The sequence below is a fragment of the Colius striatus genome, chromosome 8 (assembly GCF_028858725.1).
Source record: "Colius striatus isolate bColStr4 chromosome 8, bColStr4.1.hap1, whole genome shotgun sequence".
Lineage (NCBI taxonomy): Eukaryota > Metazoa > Chordata > Aves > Coliiformes > Coliidae > Colius > Colius striatus.
The window spans coordinates 22,459,003-22,477,443 of NC_084766.1; the positions used below are offsets into that span (position 1 = coordinate 22,459,003).

At 36.4% G+C, this 18,441-nt stretch overlaps 1 protein-coding gene across 7 annotated transcripts in view; it reads left to right on the plus strand.

The window, feature by feature from the left end:
* The window catches only part of CPEB3 (cytoplasmic polyadenylation element binding protein 3), an 89,028-nt gene that overhangs the window by 54,064 nt on the left and 16,523 nt on the right, over window positions 1-18,441 (plus strand). For 5 of the 7 annotated variants that reach the window (XM_062000929.1, XM_062000931.1, XM_062000928.1 and 2 more), the window contains exons 5-6: window positions 5,576-5,743; window positions 7,559-7,648. The exons of the other annotated variants lie outside the window; for them this stretch is intronic. In XM_062000929.1, the coding sequence (XP_061856913.1) occupies window positions 5,576-5,743; window positions 7,559-7,648 (258 nt within the window). The remainder of the gene's footprint in view (window positions 1-5,575; window positions 5,744-7,558; window positions 7,649-18,441) is intronic. 7 annotated transcript variants of the gene reach the window in all.

An 18,441-nucleotide genomic window follows, 5' to 3' on the forward strand; every position in this document is an offset into this window, starting at 1 on the left:
TTAGCATGTAGGACAGGACTAGAAGGCATGTTAGTTTTAGAAATAAGAAGTGGGGTTAGCGAGTAGGCATACAAACAGTATTGCAATGAAGCGAGAAAGAAGTGGAACAAGGCTGTAATGCCTAAGCTCCCTTTCTGTTGAAAAACTCTGCATGATTTCTAGCTTTCCACATTTGATTACTTTGGAAGACCACAGACTTCTTCTGTCTGATTGAAGTCCCTGTGTAGATGGTACTGTTTTCCAGATTATTTTCTGGTATTCAAAAATTTCAGCTCAAAAAATGCTACTTTTTGCATTTCCTATTATATCATGAAATATGCTTCTGCACTTGTACAATATTGTGGATTTTGCCACCAATGCATGTCTCATTGAAATACTGTGTTAATTCTGGTAGTTATAAAACATTTTGTCAATCTGTTTTTATTCTTCTGAACATACTGGTTATTGAGTTTGTATTGTTTTGGTAGGATTTAGTGTTAACAGATGGTCAATTATTTAAATTGAAATACATTCAGAAAATATGTTCTCCACAACTAGTTAATAAAACACAAAACGACTTCTTTTAATTAGGATTACTGTTGATAATGTTTATTGACTCTTAAAACTATAATTCTAAATTATTATTTCATAGCACTGTAAGTCTGATATGCCAGATTTTTTTAAAAATACCTTTGCTATGTAGAGCACTTGCACAGCAGGTATGTTCCTTTTTTTTCCTTTTTTTTTTTCCTCCCCCTGGCTGTGTCAACTTCAAACTTTTTCTCTTGTCTTGGGTTGTTTGAATTTCATCTTGCACTTTTTAAATGTCTTTTCCTTCTTTATGGTGGGAGGGGAAAAAGAGAAGAGGTAGAAGCTACATTTTCTTTGCTTTTGGAGCTAAATCTAATGACAGCTGTACCGACAATTTTCTTCTGTGTTTACATGCAGCCAGGAGCTATGGGCGGAGAAGAGGTAAAAGTATTTACTAAATGTTTTGTGTGATAAATAGTGGGAGAAATAAATATTTAGTGCTTTTATGATGTTACCGATTTTAACATTTTTTGGTTAGTCAATTGCTTTGTATAAATCAATCTCGTATTCTTCATTTAAAAAAGATCTCCCTTTTAGTAGCAGCTTTAAAGTAATGATGATCCTGAGCTGATAACTTCAAATGTGTTTCTATTATTAGTGAACTGGAGGATGATTGAATGTAAAGATACATTTATAACTTTAAATGTGTAATGTTCCAAAAAAAAGAATTGTCTTCAGCTTTGGGTTTCTTTTTTTTTTTTTTTTTTTTGCAACATGTAGCTGGTGCATTGAACATTTCAAAAGATTTTTTTCTTCAGTGAAACACCTTTCATTGAATGTTACACTTGAGTGTTATATCATAGTGCCTTAGAACATTGTGAATACTAACACTAATAACTGTTCTCAACAATGAACATTGATGATGATGATAATAATAAAGAAAATATACATTTGAGCACATTTTAACACAGGCAGCCTTTAAAAAACAAAAGCAGACTGAAAACATTTTGCAAATGTACATTACTGCATATAAGTTTATTTTGAGACATTACTGAACATGGACAATAGTAAATTTGCTGACTACCAGTAAGCTACTAATGTAGCTTGTGTTTATATATACTGTTTTTTACTGAGAAAATAACAGTAAAGACTACAAATTTTAACAATTAAGAGTTGGACAATGCCATCTATTTGGGGTACTTTAGCATTAAGCTTCATTTAATCTTCATTTTCATGTGTGTTCTGTGACAGCTATGCATGTGACACTGCTTCATTTTCAAAAGATAGAATTTGCGTCACGCTTGTGAGGAAGCTTGGAGTCAAACCCAGTCATACAAGCAAGCTGGTAGCATATAAATAACTTACAGTTTGCACATATGTATGGACTGAGGTAGTAAGCTGTACAGGCTGTGCTAACAGTTCATAAAATAGGATTTGAGCTGATATTGTTCAAAGCCAACTGATTTTAGTGTTTATTTGATAGCTCTAACAAAAAGAAAAGATTTACGTTTTCCCCATATACTTATGTTCCTATTTTTCCCTGCTTCCAGAGAACAGGTTATTGTTAACAGATGTTGAAAGCATCCTAATAGTTATACTTTTTCAGTGGTCTCATGGTACTGAAACAAACTGGAAAGTATGCAGAGTATATAATATTGTGTGCTTTGTGCATGAGAACACTGTTTAATTTCATTTTAAGATTCTGGCAAGTGCTTCCAGGTTAGTCAAATGGCACCAAGACAGTAATAATGGCATGGAGGTGGGAGTCAGTTGGATACTATTAACTTCTTGCAATTCATGTTTAGTTGTAGAAGCAAAATATAATGTGGCAGTAATTATGATGAATGCAGTGTGGGCTGTTTTATACAAATTGTAGTGGTGACAAAACAGGGAAAATAAGTTTTGAATGTGCTTGGACTTTCAGAATCTTTTTTTCACTCTATCAGAAAGCATGTTTCACTCCACAGTAACTGTTTCCTATGTGAAATTGAGGCTCTTTTTTAATGGTAACAAACAGATTTGTGTGTGTGTGTGCGTGTGTCTTGTCATTTAATGTCAGGGATTTTGTAACTTGTCTTATGTGTACAATATTAGTCTGTGATATTCATGCTTTTTCATTACCTTGACTTTTATAATGTTGTTTTGAGCTTTCTTAGCCTTAAGAAACATGCAATTTCACAATAGTATTTTGAAAAATTATGTGCTGTTTATCAAGTGTTCTGTTTTTACCATTTGCATTGTGGTAATATGCAGAGTACTCAGAGGCAAATCTGTGCAGGGACTCACTTTGTGTTTATTATACTTTGATATTTGAATAGTGCTTGATTCTGTCACTGTGACTAAGCATCTTCAATGAGAAGAGGCTTTGTCAGAAATTTCTTGGGGCTTGCCATAACTTATCAGTTTTCTCCTTGATCCTCTGTTTCCTTTGAGAAATGAGGTGAGCATTTCCTTGTAGGTATCATGCTTAGAGCTGTTGAGTCATGTTTTTACGCGTCTTGTTTTTAATTTTTACAACCAGTTTTTCAGGTACACATGTAAGCACAGCTGTGAGAAGTCAGCCCTAAATCTCTTCTGCCATGCTGACAACTCAGAGATGCCAGGGGAGGGGTGCAGGAATATAAAAATAGGGCATTCATTGATGTTTTCCCACAATAGTCTCCCAGAGATTTGCCTCTAGGCGTGTTTCTTGAGGTGATGTCTCAATATTTATTGCTTCGGAATGGATTTTTCTTCTGTTCTTGTTTATTTCCTTTCCTGAACGTATATAAAATTTTCAGCATCCCAAAAAGCCTGTGGAGAGAGGTTCCAGTCTGACGTGCTTTCAGCCTTGCTATATACTGACTGTGTTCAATGCACTTCAGTTTCCCCTTACTGGAAGAGACAGTGAACAATTACCTCCTATCCCCTTGTCTGTATGCTTTCCATTATTTAAAATGTATACTTTGTACATTACACTGTACACTTGACTTAACTATGGAGTTTTATCACCTTTTGCATTTACTTAAGATGAGTACAATGCTTGCAGACTGTCAAGTATCTGGCATCAGTGGTGATACCTTGCTTTTTAAGCTGCTGTGCATTTTTATTATTTCCTTCAAGCTCAGCACTTACTCAGCCTCTTCTGTAGACCTGTAGTTTAGCTGAACACCTTGTTCTAGTATCTATTAATTTGCTATGTCATCTTCCACTAATGGCTCATGTTTGTTTGTTTGTTTCATTTTTTACAAAGAGACCGTGTGAAAATATCATTTATGTCCTTAGTAATCTCAGTCTTAGAGATATTTTCAAATTTTCTGCTTTTCAGTTGGTTTTTGGATTCGATATTTTTCTGTAATTTTAGCCTTCCTAAGTATTATTTCTCTTATGTATGTGTCCTCTTTCTTTTCTACTGAAATATGTATATTTATGTGTGTGCATGACCTGTTCTCCCATTAATTGAATACTCATCAGTAGTCTTTCCTGTTTTATGCTCTAAACCCACCATTTCTGACAACCAGTTGAACTGGACTTTGAAGCTTAACATCTCTCAGTCTTTATCTGATTGTAGCATTTACCTTGGTTTTTGTGTTGGTGCTTAAAAGCACAGTAAGATTTTTGCTTCAGTAGACTTTTGTATCTGATCTCTGTCAATTTGCTTTCGAGATATTCTTTTTAATCAAGACTTTCCTAGCGCCTCATGTTGATAAAAAAATCAGGCTGGTGTTCTGTCAGTCAGAACATCTTTCCTGGTTTTGGTTTGTTATCTTTTTTTTTTTTCCCCGTATATAGGACTGCTGCTTCTTTCTGTGATCTGTCTTTTAATACCAGAGACTCTGTTACTGATATTTTCAGTGTATATGTTTTTCTGACTTGTGTCTGTTTGCATGTCTTGATTTTTCTCTTTGCCCCTGTAATTCTCTGTGCTGTTAATACCAGTATAGTATTAATACTTCCTTAGCTCTTGCTGGAAGTCAGTTTCATGGGATCTGTTAACTCTGAATTTAATTATATGCTCTGCTATTTATATTTGTAATTAACACTCCCCACATATACACTGTATGTATTAATTATAATTCCATCCCTGGGAGCAGTCCTCTATGCTATGAGGGGACAATTAGCCTTCTCGGAGTCAAGATGGGGTTCCCCTTTATACATCTCTTTACATGATCTATTTTTCAACTCAAGTAAAGGGGTTTATTAAATTTTAAAGTTGGCACGTTCTACAGTGTTGCTTACATACAGACCTGGAGTATTTCTTTACTTCTGGGTTAGTAAATCTGTTCTTGAGATAATGCGTGTATAATTTGGTAGTGGTAGCAACAGGTTAATTTAATCAAAAATTCTTTATCTTTCATTAACAAACTGAGTAGCAGCCATTTATGTTGCTTTGTGTTAATTCATTACTGAAAGGGTGTTTTAACACTGAGTAACAGCTTGACAGGCTGCCCTAGCTAATTTTTTTTCTTGAAGTACAACATTTTTGTGGTTTATTTAATAAGACTTTTCTTTTTTTTTTCCTTCTTAGCTAAGCTTCTTGCTTCATCTACTTCTTTAGTGTGTACAATACAAAGCTTTTCTATGTTTATTTTGCTGTTTGGCCCCCCTACTCAGACTGGGCCTCTGTGCACTTGAGGAAGTGATGCAACTTTTGGGGTTAGGACCCTGTAAAATGTTTTGAAGGACTGTCCTGCCCTGGAGTGCAATGGCTCAAGAGATCTGCTCTTTTAAGATCATCATTTACATCTCTTACGAATCAGTTTGAAATTTAAATCTTACAAAGGTTCTTTCTTTATATCTGATAAAATTGTATGTCATAGGTAACTTGTTAGTTTTCATTGCTAGCCATTTGCAAGGGTATGTTTTAAAGCTAAATTAGATTTATGGTCTTCTAATAATATAAATAATATATTAAAAATATAATCTTGGAAAAATATAAACAATACTAATGAACATCATTTGGATAACTGGACGATGCAAATTCTCTTAAAGCAAAGCAGTAAAAAGAAATATGTGACTTTTTTACTGAAATACTTAATTCTCCAGCAAACAGCATTAACTATAGATACCACAAAATCTGTTACAGGTCGATCTTCACTATTTCCTTTTGAAGATGGCTTCCTAGATGACAGTCATGGTGATCAGTCCTTATCATCGGGTCTCAGCTCTCCAACACGCTGTCAGAATGGTGAAAGAGTAGAACGCTATTCTAGAAAGGTGTTTGTTGGAGGTCTTCCTCCTGACATTGATGAAGGTACTGTGAATAAGTTACATTGGTGAGATGTGGGAACTGGCTGTCAAATAATTACTTTTTTAAAGGTCAAATTTTCATAAAAACAAATGTATTTCACCAGGTGTGTTGCTTATAGTGCTTGTGGCATTATTTAAAACAAACAACCACTAGCCCCTGCAACACCTGAGAATTGACTTGGCATTTTTTGCTACTGTATATCAGAAGACATGAGAGATAGAAAGGCCTATGTTAACAGATCTTCTAATCTGCAATAGCAACAGGTGTTCCCATGTATACAAAGTGATTAAAGTGGGTACTGTCATTTCTCTAATCTTTCTCTTCTATTTTTCAAAGAGGTGATTGACTTTAAGGACCTTAACATAGTCCTTACCAAAATAAAACAGGCTTTAATTAATCAGCTCTTACACGCAGCATGTATGCAGTATTCAAATGACAAACATAGGGCAGTTAATTTGGTTCCAAAATAATACCCATCTTAGTTGGGATGGCCAGGTTTTTCCTCAATATCTGCTTTATTGCTGTGTGCTCTCACACACTCTGACTCCAAAGCCAAAATCATGACAGTTTTGGGTATATTTTTCATGTTATAGCTAGTATCTACCACTGTTTAGCTTTAATTGGCATACACAGAGAATTTGAGGATGCCTTATAAAGAAAAGAGAGTGATCTCTGAATCTGATGTATTAAATTGAAGCTTAAATAATGTGCAGTTTTAATAAAGAAACGGTATGAGTTACCAACCTATGCATTACAAATAGCTCAAACACAATTCCTGTGTGACATTGAGTTGTAGGACTGCTGGGTAACCTGAATCTCCAGTTATAAGAAGCAGCAAGCTAGCCAATACAACTAATGTGAATGTTGCTGTGTCACTCAGAACCAAAACATATGCCCAGCCTGTCTAGTGAAGAAGTAACATGGCCACTTGGGAGCTGTTACTCTCTTCCATGAGAGGTCTACTCTAGTAGCACCTTTTTCTTTCAGCTCCTGAGTTATGCAACATGTTTTGTGGGTCACATTGTTTGAAAAATCTGATGTGCAGCTCATGGGGTCAGATAAACTGGATACCTTCCAACAACAATCAAAAAATTAGAAAACCACTGTCGTTGTCTTCAAATTTTTTCTCTTGATGGATTGTTGCTCTATCTATCTAGCATCACATTAGACACAATTTCAAACTAGATCTTCCTTTAAAGTACATAAATAAATGCATTGAGGGAAAAAAAGGTATTTTAAAAGTAATTCTTTTTTCTGAAGCATTTGCATGTAAAACAGAATTATCCTATAGGATCATTTGAGATGTGTGTTCCACAGTGTTTCTAAATTGATACTTAAAAAGTAAAGGAATAACTTGGTAATTCAAGGTGGATTTCTAGAGGAGACAAAGGAAGGTGAAATCCCCACAGCTGCATGACCTGGTACAGCCTGCTTTCTAGGCCATGCAACAAGGAGTGGCCATGCTGACATGTAGCTCCTCCGTCAGTCCCATGTGGCTGCATCTGACCCTACTTTGTGGCTATAATTAGAAATAGACTGCAGCTGAGGCATATTCACTTCTGATAGATCATGTTTGCATTTAATCCTACTGCAGACTTGCATTAGTGGAATGTAAAATTGCTTTTATAAGTAGACATGTAGAGCATAGAGATGAAAGAATATTTGGGTATCCTCTGTGTACATTATTGCAGTTTTCACTGTTCTTAATAGATACAGAGAAGAGGCTGTTGTTTTGATTTTTTTTTTAAGTAAGAATTTTTACCTTACCACTGTCAGTCTTCAGATTCTCTCTTAAGGTGCCTCACTTGTTTTTTGTAGATGAGATCACTGCCAGCTTTCGTAGGTTTGGACCTCTTGTGGTGGACTGGCCTCACAAAGCTGAAAGCAAGTCATATTTTCCACCTAAAGGTAATTAGTTTAAAATACCATTATGCAGGTTGTTCTGGTAAAAGGAAACTACATCTGCAATGTAGCAATCCATTACAAAGAAAAGATTTTACTATGATGTATTTTCTATCTTTCAACAACAGCTAAAGGCATATTTTCAGCAGTTTTCTTGATGGAAAAAACACAGTTCAGTGACTGAAATATGGTCCTATGTGTGTACTTCTTCAACAAGCCTGAAGTACTTGAATTGTACCTTAGTTCATACTAGGCTTACTGTAGAAAGCAAGTTGCAGAAATTTCCTAGTGCTGATTCTGTTGCAGTTTGTATATTGTAGAAACTATAAGAGAATAATCTGTGGAAGTGACTGGTGGATTGGCTGTCCAGTATTCTGTAGAGGAGCATGAGTCTGCTCTCTGTGTGTTCTGAGCCCAGAAGTGGTGATCCTCTGGGAACCACAAGGTTTGCATCAGGGCTCACCATGTGCTGACATGTGGCATGGAGCTCTGTTGAGGGGACAGGTTGGCATCACACACCACAGCCACAGAGTGTTCTAGATTGGAGTTGATTTGGTTCAGGGTGGTTCTGAGTGCATGCAAATGAAGCAATTTCCCATCTGTCAGCAAATCACTGTGCAGACCTGTTTTGGTTGAGAAAGAACAGATTATGGAAAACCTGTTTGGGAGAGTTACTTGGCCAACTTAAATTGCTCTTGTTGTACCCTAGAATCTCCTATGATTTTGTGTTACACAATGTACATTCTGTTCTCAGTCACATGTGCTTCTTGCATCTAGTTTGGGAGTTTGCTCTTGATCTGAAACTGAAGTTACACACAGCATTTCTGATCTGTATGTTACACTTTTCTGTTCTCACTGACCCTGAAAGCTCTTAGTTGCTCATTAAGGCTGCTGATTATTTGGCAGAACAATGGGCTGTTCAGCCAGTGACCTAGCTAATCCTACAGTGTTTTGAAAGATATATTTTGACTGTAAAAAACCCACAAATAAAAGATTTTTGTCACGAATGCTTGCTTTGTAAATGGTATTTGAGGCACTTAAAAACAGAAGAAAACCCCATACAGGCTCCCTCTTTCCTGTTCCATTCTCTCAACTCAGCCTTTCTGTCACTGCTTATGATGCAACACCTGCTTGTGACTTAAAAAAAAAATAAATTAAAAAATTCCCTAAACCAACAGCAAAACCCCAAACATCAAAAAACCTGCCGTGTCTTCCTAAGGACAGATGGCAAAATACAATTTTCCCTTTTTTAAAGGTCTTTCTGGCTCATGAATTCTGATTGTACCTTCACTTACAAACAAAACAACAAAACAAAAAACCCAGCTTCCGCTTGTCCCTGGTATCTCCTTGTCTCCTAGTGCTCTCCACTTGTTTCTTTTTTTTTAAATTACTTCAGTAAGTAACTATTAATGGTAGATCAACATGGGAGTTCCAATTATGATTTTGTTCTGTATCTGCCAGTGGACTAGTTATGCCTCTCTAAACTTGTAAAAATGTTTTTGAGTAAGATCTATTTTAGCAGAAGACAAGGGAATGCAGCCTCCCTTCTATTTTTGACGTGATTCTAATATAGGAAACAGCTTTCAAAGCCCCTGCCAGTTGCCCTGAATGTCTGTCTGAAAGTGCTAAACAACAGTCAATCCCAACTGTTACACATTTATTTATAACTGGCTTCTTAGTTATCAATCAGGGCTGCAGCATCATTCTTCCTGCATTCCTGCCTTAGAGATTCACTTACAGTCATGTTAAGCTCAGTATGCCAAATGAACTTGATTTACTGTGATCTCACGTAGGCAGCATCTACATCAAAGACAGGAGTCAAAGAGTAAAGTTTGAATTTATTATTTTTTTTTCCCCACAGCATTTTAGTCATTTTTTTGTATTTGTAAAGAGCATGACTGTTCCAAAGTTGTTCTAGAATCATTGACAGAAGTACCACAATAAAATACCTCCATTGCTCTTTTTCATTAGTAGTTCCTTTAGAACTAGAATTAAGTATTTTTTTATTATTTTCTTTTTCTTTCTTATTTTAAGCAGTTTTGATGCACTATGAGGCATTTCTTTAAAAAATAAAATGAAATTAAAAGAGATATTTAAAATTTTGCTTGGTGCAAAATTCAATGACAAGACTTGCTCAGTTGTCAAATACAAGTTGAAATGTTTTCTCCCTTCCCTTTTCTGGATAACTTCTCTTCCATGTTGCATTGCTAGTCTGTAAATTCTCTCACATTTTTAATATAATTCTTTCACATGAAAAACATGTCCAAAAAAAGACTAAGTAAGTGATGGGGGAGAGAATGACTTTGGGTTGGTGTGCTAACAGTCTCAAAAGAAAACAAGAAAAATGGGTTGCTGAAATGTAGTAGGGATGATGTGGAGGTTAATCTTTGTTCATACGTTAATAAAGCCTGACCTCCAAGGCTTCTCACATGTACTTCAATGTGCCCCACTGGCAGTAAAATTGAACCCTGCTCTTTCTGAAGCTCTGCCATCTCCTGCAGATAGATGTTAGTGTCCTTTTGATGGATAGCCTTTTTCATTACTCCTTCATGTCTGTAGGGTCAGACCTGTAGGCAGTGCCTTGACTTATTATAAAGTTCAATATTTTTCTGTTAGTTTACTTTGATAAATGTTCAGTTAGAAAAAGACAGCAGTAGTGGTTGATGACATGGGTCAGCATGGTCAGCTAAGCTTTACACTGAAGCTATTTGACATCATAGTTTTCTGTCTTCATAGTCACAGTCCTGAGTGTAGAGCTAGGGACAAAAGTCTGCAGGAACCACTAGCCATGGCTAATTCAATCAGACATGAATTCTGAATGATGGAAATAAGATGGGTTTTTTCAGTCTAGTGATCTTCCCCTCCCCCAGTTTAGTGAGCAAATAATTTCATCAGTTTAGTAAGCAAATCAGGCCATCGATGTCCAGTCAGTTCTAGCAAGCCTTATTAGTTAATTTATTAGGTGATGTGGTTGATTAGCTTAGGTGCAGTGGTATGTAAGCTGTTTTAAGACTAGCTGGAGTCCTGAAACATTGCTGCAGCATTGAGCTTGAACAAAGAAGGATTTCCTGTATTTGGCATCCTGAGCAGGATGATGTCCCTCAGGTCTGTATGGGCACATCAGCTCAGATTTAGTGCTGGACCTGATGGACAGGAATGGCTGTGTGTGAAATATGCTGAACTGCATTCCCAGGCCTGGTGAGTCAGTACAGTGCCAGCATACAATTTTGGACCTTGAGAGACTGCAGATCAACATGAATATGTCTGAACCATATTCCTTCAGCCCAGGTTTTCCTGAAAAACCCAGATACTCTAGGTTTTTGTTACCCTTACAGAATCTTGCCTGACACAGATTTGGGAAAGCAATCTGGCTTGGTTAATGGTTGAGTTTTGGTTATTATAATAATAAACCCAAAATAATCTGATAGATCAAACAGCCCTCATGGGACACGTCAGTTGCTGGTGAGTTCGGTATTTAGATTGCTGAGAGAAGAGGGACCAGTGGCACCCAGCTGTTTTCTCCCTTGAAAGCATATTATGCACTTGGGCAGAAGCAGCTGATAACAGCTGACAATGTCTGTTCCTCTTTCTAGTTCTGAGTACCTGTATGATTGCCTTAAGGTTTCTTTTTACCTCTTTATCCATTGTAAAGCTTAGTACCATGTTTTTATGTTGGTGTCATCCATGAGGTGATTTTAATGCTTTGCCTCTGAATAAGGCCAATTCTTTCCCATTGCCTGAAAAGTCTTTGGATTTCTTCCTTTGGCATCTGTTTGAATACATCAGTAATGGAACTGACAAAATTATAAATGCCATGTGTTGGTCTTGGGTAAGCAGATGCCCAGCTCATAATGTGTTTACTTGGCTTTCACCACAGAGTTTTGGGAATTAAATGTGGTTTGTGGCTAAGTAGTTTTTGAGTACCTATGAGATGTTGAGAAATAACGAAATACGTGCTAAAGAATGTTACCAAATGTAGTTACACATTACCATGACACAGTCTATGTCTCTCTGGCAAAATCCAGATAATTCATTTTATTAAAATAGAAATAGATTTGGTTTTTATTTATTTGTTGTTCTGCTGAGTTAAGCAATACTTATGGTAAGTACAGTAATTTTTTTATCCGTTTTTATTAAACAGATGGTGCCAACTGTTTCAAAAACATTTTTTCTGTTTTTTTGACAGATTGCTACCTTTAAAACAACTTTTAAAATAAACATAATTGATTTTTCTTTTTTGATAACAACAATTTTTCTATCAATCACTAAAAACTGCACAACATATTTTAAAATGACAAAAAATATTCAAAAGTCTCCCTCTATTCCTTTCCATTTAGGAAGACTGATGTTTGGATAAAGATGAGACTTAGAATGAGAAAATAAGCAGGGAAAAGCTTGGAGATCAGATGGGTTTGAAACTGGAGGAATGAATTGGCTTTACAATTGATTCAGATGTGTGGTGCAGCAGTCTGACCCTCTTGTGTTTTAAATTGTTCTTCAGTTCGTTATTCTGTTGTCTGATCATACATCCCCACAGGGGACATGAAGGGTGAACAAGATCTCATGAGGAGGAAAACTGTGTGCAAAGTTGCACAAAGTAATATTATGAAGTGATTCTCATGCTTTAATTTAAAACAACTGATGGGACAGACTGAATAAGTCTTCCTGATGATCTCTAAGGTAGTGCTTGATGGGAACACTGATGTTGATAGTCTTCTTACTGATCTTGATTTCATGAATGAAGACCATTTGCATGGTTGATGCCATTACCACTGCAGTGGCAACAGAGCTTTCTGTCAGAGAAGCAAGAATAAACAGTTGCAATGAGAAAGTATAGAGTAATAATTCTAATTTCATCGGCCATATTCACAAGAAGATAATCTGGTTTGTCTGAATACAGCAATTTGTTGTACTGAAACAAATTGCTTTGGTTTAACCAATCTAATACCATACTACCAACACCCAGCATAAAATGCCAAGCCTATTTTTGTATTTTAAAAATGGAAGTCAGAGATCATACTCTTTGCTAGAATGGAAACTGAATTCCTTAACCAGAAATACGTTGTATGGCAAAAATGGCGCAAGATCTCTTTTAAACTTTGTTTACATATGGTTCAACACACACATGTGCAATACCAGTCTTCTACCCATCAACACCTGAGGCCAAGTATGTAATTTGTAGTCTCTGTGTCTTCCCCTGGCAGGACAGCATAATCCCAAACCAATGCAATTCACAAAATATGTGGTAGCAAGATGCAGTGAATGCTCATCTGCGCTTCTGTAGCTGTGTAACTTGAGTTTGAGTTTATACAGAATCTTCCTTTAGGTTTTTGATGGCTTTTGTTTAAGCCTCCCTTTGTAAAGCTCTTCACACTATTCCCTGCCTTGTCCTAAATGTTTCAGGATTCCTAGTGGAGTATTGGTAGTGATAATTTTAAAATGTCTGTCTTTGAATCTGCTGGGACAGTTAACAAAGAGCATTTAAGGAGCTTGCTTCATGTAAGAGAATCTGTGTCCCTGGAATTATGCCCTCTACAGTTTATTTTTCTAGAGATGAAAAAGAATCTGATGAGGAAAAACTATAAGAAAATTTTTGAGCAATCAAGATTAGGCAGAACAAATCTGATTCTTAAGTAGCATTGCAGAATTATTCTGAGTTTTCACATTGCTTTTAACAAATGCTGTTTTCCTTCAGAACTGCTCTAGATTGCAATAGAAGTTCTTTATCCCACAAATTTTAGCAAGTATTTGTTGATTCTTCTTCAATCAGCAACTAAGGAAGGACTAGGTCTTTTCAGAAGGAGCTTAGCATCCACAGTCTCCACAGGATTTAGGAGTTTAGTTGCTCATGACTGCAGTAACCAAACAAGTTAATAAAGGCTATTCATTATGAGAATACAATTGTAGCCAAATATTCCTAATGTAATTTAGGTTATCACTGAAAACCTTCTGCCAGTAGTGTAAACTAAATGTTCCCATAAGAGGAATATCTTATTTTTCAAAACACAGTTTCTCCCTTTCTGCCTATTTCCCTCTCTTCTTTCTTCTCCTTATGTGGTGTCAGAAGGCTTTTTCCAATCAAGACAAGACAAATTTTATGTAATGCTCACAATTACTGGACCCTTTTCAGGATTATTTTGGAGGTGCCAGGGTGAGGTTGGGAAGGGCAGATATTGGGCTGCCATTACTGATAGAGACTCTCATTTATTTTTCTGTAAGATCTTGCAACACCACATGCTTGTTAACACTCTGTAAAACATTCTCTGCAATGCAGTAGCCTTTTGTGAGATTTTTGTCACGGGATCAAATAGAATTATTTTCTCCCTGTAACACAAAAGAAGGCTCTTACTCAACTTTAGACTTCTGTCATTAAATTTATCCTTCATTTATGTTTAGTTTGGATTTTTAGGGTTTTTTTGTGTGTGATTGGTTGTTTGCTTTTTAATTTTTGGGTGGGATTTTTGGTGGTTTTGTTTGTTTTTTCTCTTCTCAAGGAATTGTGGTTGACTTTTAGTCTATAGGACACTTGGGTATGTGTGTTGGGTTTTTTCTTACTCGAAAGACTTTAGTGTTCTTAAGGTATTTCTAATAGGCCAGAGTGCATCCTCAACATCCTCTTGGTTTTACCCATCAGTGTCGTGGCATTTTTGGTATTTCTTTTGTTTGGATGGATAACATTTTTAGGATCAACAGTGAAATCACACTGGATAAGAGGATGCCTATGTACTGCGTAATGTTGCATGTCTGGTCCTACAGTAGCTTTTCCAGTGCACGTTGCTGATATGGTAAACTTCACTGTCAGAGTTACTTGTTGTCCACATGAAAATGGAGATTTTAGTATTATGTTTTCAAGATGAACAGAAGTCTACAGTTTCTCATAGCTGTGTTTCTAATATGCTGGAGAAACAACTGCTTTTATACTTTTCCTCCCCAATGTGCAAATCCCCAGAGCTTAAAAAAAAAAAAAAGAATTCTAAAGACAATCCTGTGTGATGTTTTCAATTTCAGTCTGGATGTGCATCTGTCAACCAGCCTCTTTCATATCTGAATCTATTAGACAGTGGTTTTTATAATCAAGGGGTTGACTGCAAGTAACCACATAATTTCATTTTGCAGCATTAGTAAAAAACTACTAGAAGAGTTTTGTAGTCATAACTGTTCAGAAGTCTTTGGTAGGGGTGAGATACCCTTTCAACAACACAGAAGTCAGTATGGACAGCATTAAATTCTAGACTTCTGTTGGACTATGTGATTTTTGGATGGGATATCTCACAACTTGGTCTCATTACAAGGCCTTGAATTTCACACAGGAAAAAAAATCAGGTTTCTAAAAGACTTAATAGATTTGTTGATAGCAATTAAAGGAGGTGTACTTTGGCAGCCCATATCCTGGCCTGCAATCTGTGTATCACTTTTCAATTGTACCCAACACCTCTCAGATTTGCTTTGACTGGTGGCCTAGGCAGTATGTTATCCCAAGCCATGAGGAGGGATGCTTTGGCTACATGCATTGTTTCCAGCAAAGCCATTTCAGAAGCTCGTCCCCACCACATCAGCATTTATTGACAGTTTGTTTTTTCCATAAGCCTCCCAACTCTTTAGGGAAAACTAAAAGTCACACGGTGGGGTCACATAATTTCTCTTTCAGAACAGTCTTTCCATAAGTCATCTAGATACTTCTCTGTTGGTGATATGCGAAAGAGGCAGGCTGTTTTCTCTCACTGCCTAGAAGGGTTAAGATTGCAGTAGAATTTCTTATACTTCACTCAAACTATTTTATTAGAGTACATTGAGTTAAGTCACAGTTGATATTTAAGGCTTGTCTCAAGGGGATTGCTGCTTCCAAAATCTAAAGAGCAGCTGATTGGAATCTGTTTCCTGCCTCTACTAATCACTACTCATCATCACGAGCTTTCAATCAAAAGCCCAATTCAGTGGGTTCTGTTGAAATAGCAATTCCAAGCATCCACCTTCTGAACTAACTGTTGCAGTGAATTTGTTTGGGCAAATGCTGGAATAACTGACTAGGATCTTTCAATAAGACTTACTTGGGTGTAGTTCCCTTATTTTTTTTCTTCATTGTTGTGCAGCTCTTACCTGCAGTAAAATTTCTTGAAAATCTGACTTGTTTAGTCTGGGTATGCCTCTGACTTGAGTGGAAAATGAACATCGGTTTGATTTAAGTGGTGCAGTAATCTGAAGAGCTGATGGTGACCAAAAGAAAATTTCAGAGAAGTTTACTGATGTCTGTCTTGGACAGAAACAGGAAATCTTAATGATAGTCCTCAAGAGTTTTATGAATGTTGTATGTACTCTTAGATTTTTTTTTTCTGGAGTATGTCCAAATGAAGCCAAATGAATTTATCTTCTAATAATTAAATCTGAGTTTTACAAATCATCAGTTATCCAAACTGGAGACAATGTTAAGTTCAAAATTTGAACTGTTAAGTTCTTACCTTGAGAGATGCAGACCTTCTTTTAAAGAAAACTTTGTATTTAGTGAAATGGCAGCACATACAGCTTGATGACTGACTTAATGGCATTTCGTAAATGAGAGCACTGACTCATGCATTTTTAGGGATGTGCATCTCTAATTTTTGTGGATGATAAGTAAATATATTAGGCTGTGCTACATGGTATACTAATCGAGCATACATGCATACTGCTTATGTTGAACTAAGTCACCGAGTAGTTTACATAACACACATGACCTGCTCAGGAGGTAAAAACATGCTCTGGCCCAGATTCCCACTGAATTTGTAGCTATGGTGAAATGTCTGTATGGGGAAGAAAATAGGAATTTTGGTTGAGAAGTCTCTTATTGAAGACATGTTTAAATAGTGAATGGATATTTAAGCTTAGATTGTGTATATTAAATAAATCTATGTAGGTACTGTTTATACTGAAATGTTGCATAGCATAATGTCTGAAAGTCTCCTAAGCAGGCTGAAAATATGTCTGTTCTTCACTATTGTCACGTTATAGTACCCATGTGAAAGAAAATGCTGTGAAGTTCAATTTGAATAGTTGTCAGTTCACAGAATCTAGATAAACTTTATTTCAAAACCCACTAATACCTAAGACACGAAAAAAGGGTTTAAGGCAGCAAAACAGAGTGGAGAAGTGAAAGCATTACCTCTAATTTGAATGTACAGAAGAAGCTTTCCATCACCTATCTGTAGGAAGTAACCACGCCCCTTTTAAGTATTTGCCTGATTCTCGTTAACCACTTCTAAAGCCAAGAAGATTTTTACTGCAGTTTGCATCTCCCTGCCTCCAATACTATTTTCATTAAATATTGCCTTTGTAAATGGAAATATGTTAATTGATTTATAAGTATGATGGACTCCAGGATAAAAGCAGTCCCTTGAATGGTGCTGTCGAGGACTTTATAATATTTTATGCTTTGCTAATAATTTATGAAGCACTAAATTGCTCTTTCAAATCACTAAAATAAGTTTGAGGGAATGATTGGAGAGTGGTGAAGAGAGATTATGTACTAGCACTACAGCTGGTTTCTGAGGGTTATCTAGAAAACAAGTTATTCCCTACGCCTGCCCCCTCTGCCCAGCTGTAATCATTTCATGTATTAGAAGCTTGTGCTGTCTTTATAAATTCCTACTCCTAGACCACTAATATAAAATTAGTGGAATATCATCTGAATATATAAATCACCAATTGATCAAAGGTAGTATCTAAAATTATACTTGTGTTCTCTGAAATCAGAGGCTAGGACTGGCACTAGGAATGCATCAAGTGCTGGAAAGGAAAGATACTGCATGGATGCCTCTGCCCCAGGGAGGATATTTGCCTCTCTCTGTCAAAAGCTAGGAGCAGCTGAGAACTGGTGTCTCAGATGTTTCAGTACTGTGATTGGAAGCTTTTATCTACTTCGTACCATGCAAGTTCTACCTAGTTTTGGGACAAGATACTCGAGCAACTAGTACCTAAAAACAATCCACCTATGAATGGATATTCAAATGAGTTTCTAACTAGCAGCGTCTAGTTGATTAAGAGAAGTCCAAAGCCTAGTACTGAAGTTCCTGTATTGTGTCTTAAGAAATGTCTTGCCATTTCAGTTCCTCTCTAGGCACAGTTAACTCACTGTGAAGGGCAGATGATCCGTCTGTTGATGGGAGAGGTAGAATCATACAAAATCAGGAAATATGTTTCTGGGTTGGTCTATGTAAATGACATGGGGTATCTTCTCTATTTGACTGAAGTTCTTTATTTTGAGTTAAGCTCCTGACAACAGCCCCAATATTGTGTATCACAGCTCTAGTAAGTGCTGTTTCCTTTCTTCTTTAAAAATAGATTTTAAGAAAAACATATAATCTTAAATGAAAACCATTTCTGTTGTAAACTCCAATACAAGATTTTATTAATGAAAAATAACTGATGTCAGCTAAAAAGTAGCCTGTATTTTTGGACATTTGCTTCCTTCCTCTCCAAATCTTTGCGTTGAATCTATTTTTACCTCATGCTGACACTGTGAATGAAATAGAAGCTGAAATCAAGCAGACGATTTATGTTCATCTAAAATTTGTCTATGTTAATGTTGCTTGGAGTGGAACTGGAAATTAGCTTATTTGCAAAGCAGCGTAACAAGTTTTGTTCAAAATTGGAAACTGATCTCTTTCTAGCCATCTGTTCAGAGCAAAAGCAGCAGCAGACCTGACCCCCTCCAGATGATAACAACGAGCTGTTCTACATAGAGCAGTCACCATTTCATGTTGCCCTTGAAAACCAAAATTGAAAAATTCAATTCTGAATTTAGTTGTTTTGATATTTAAAAATGT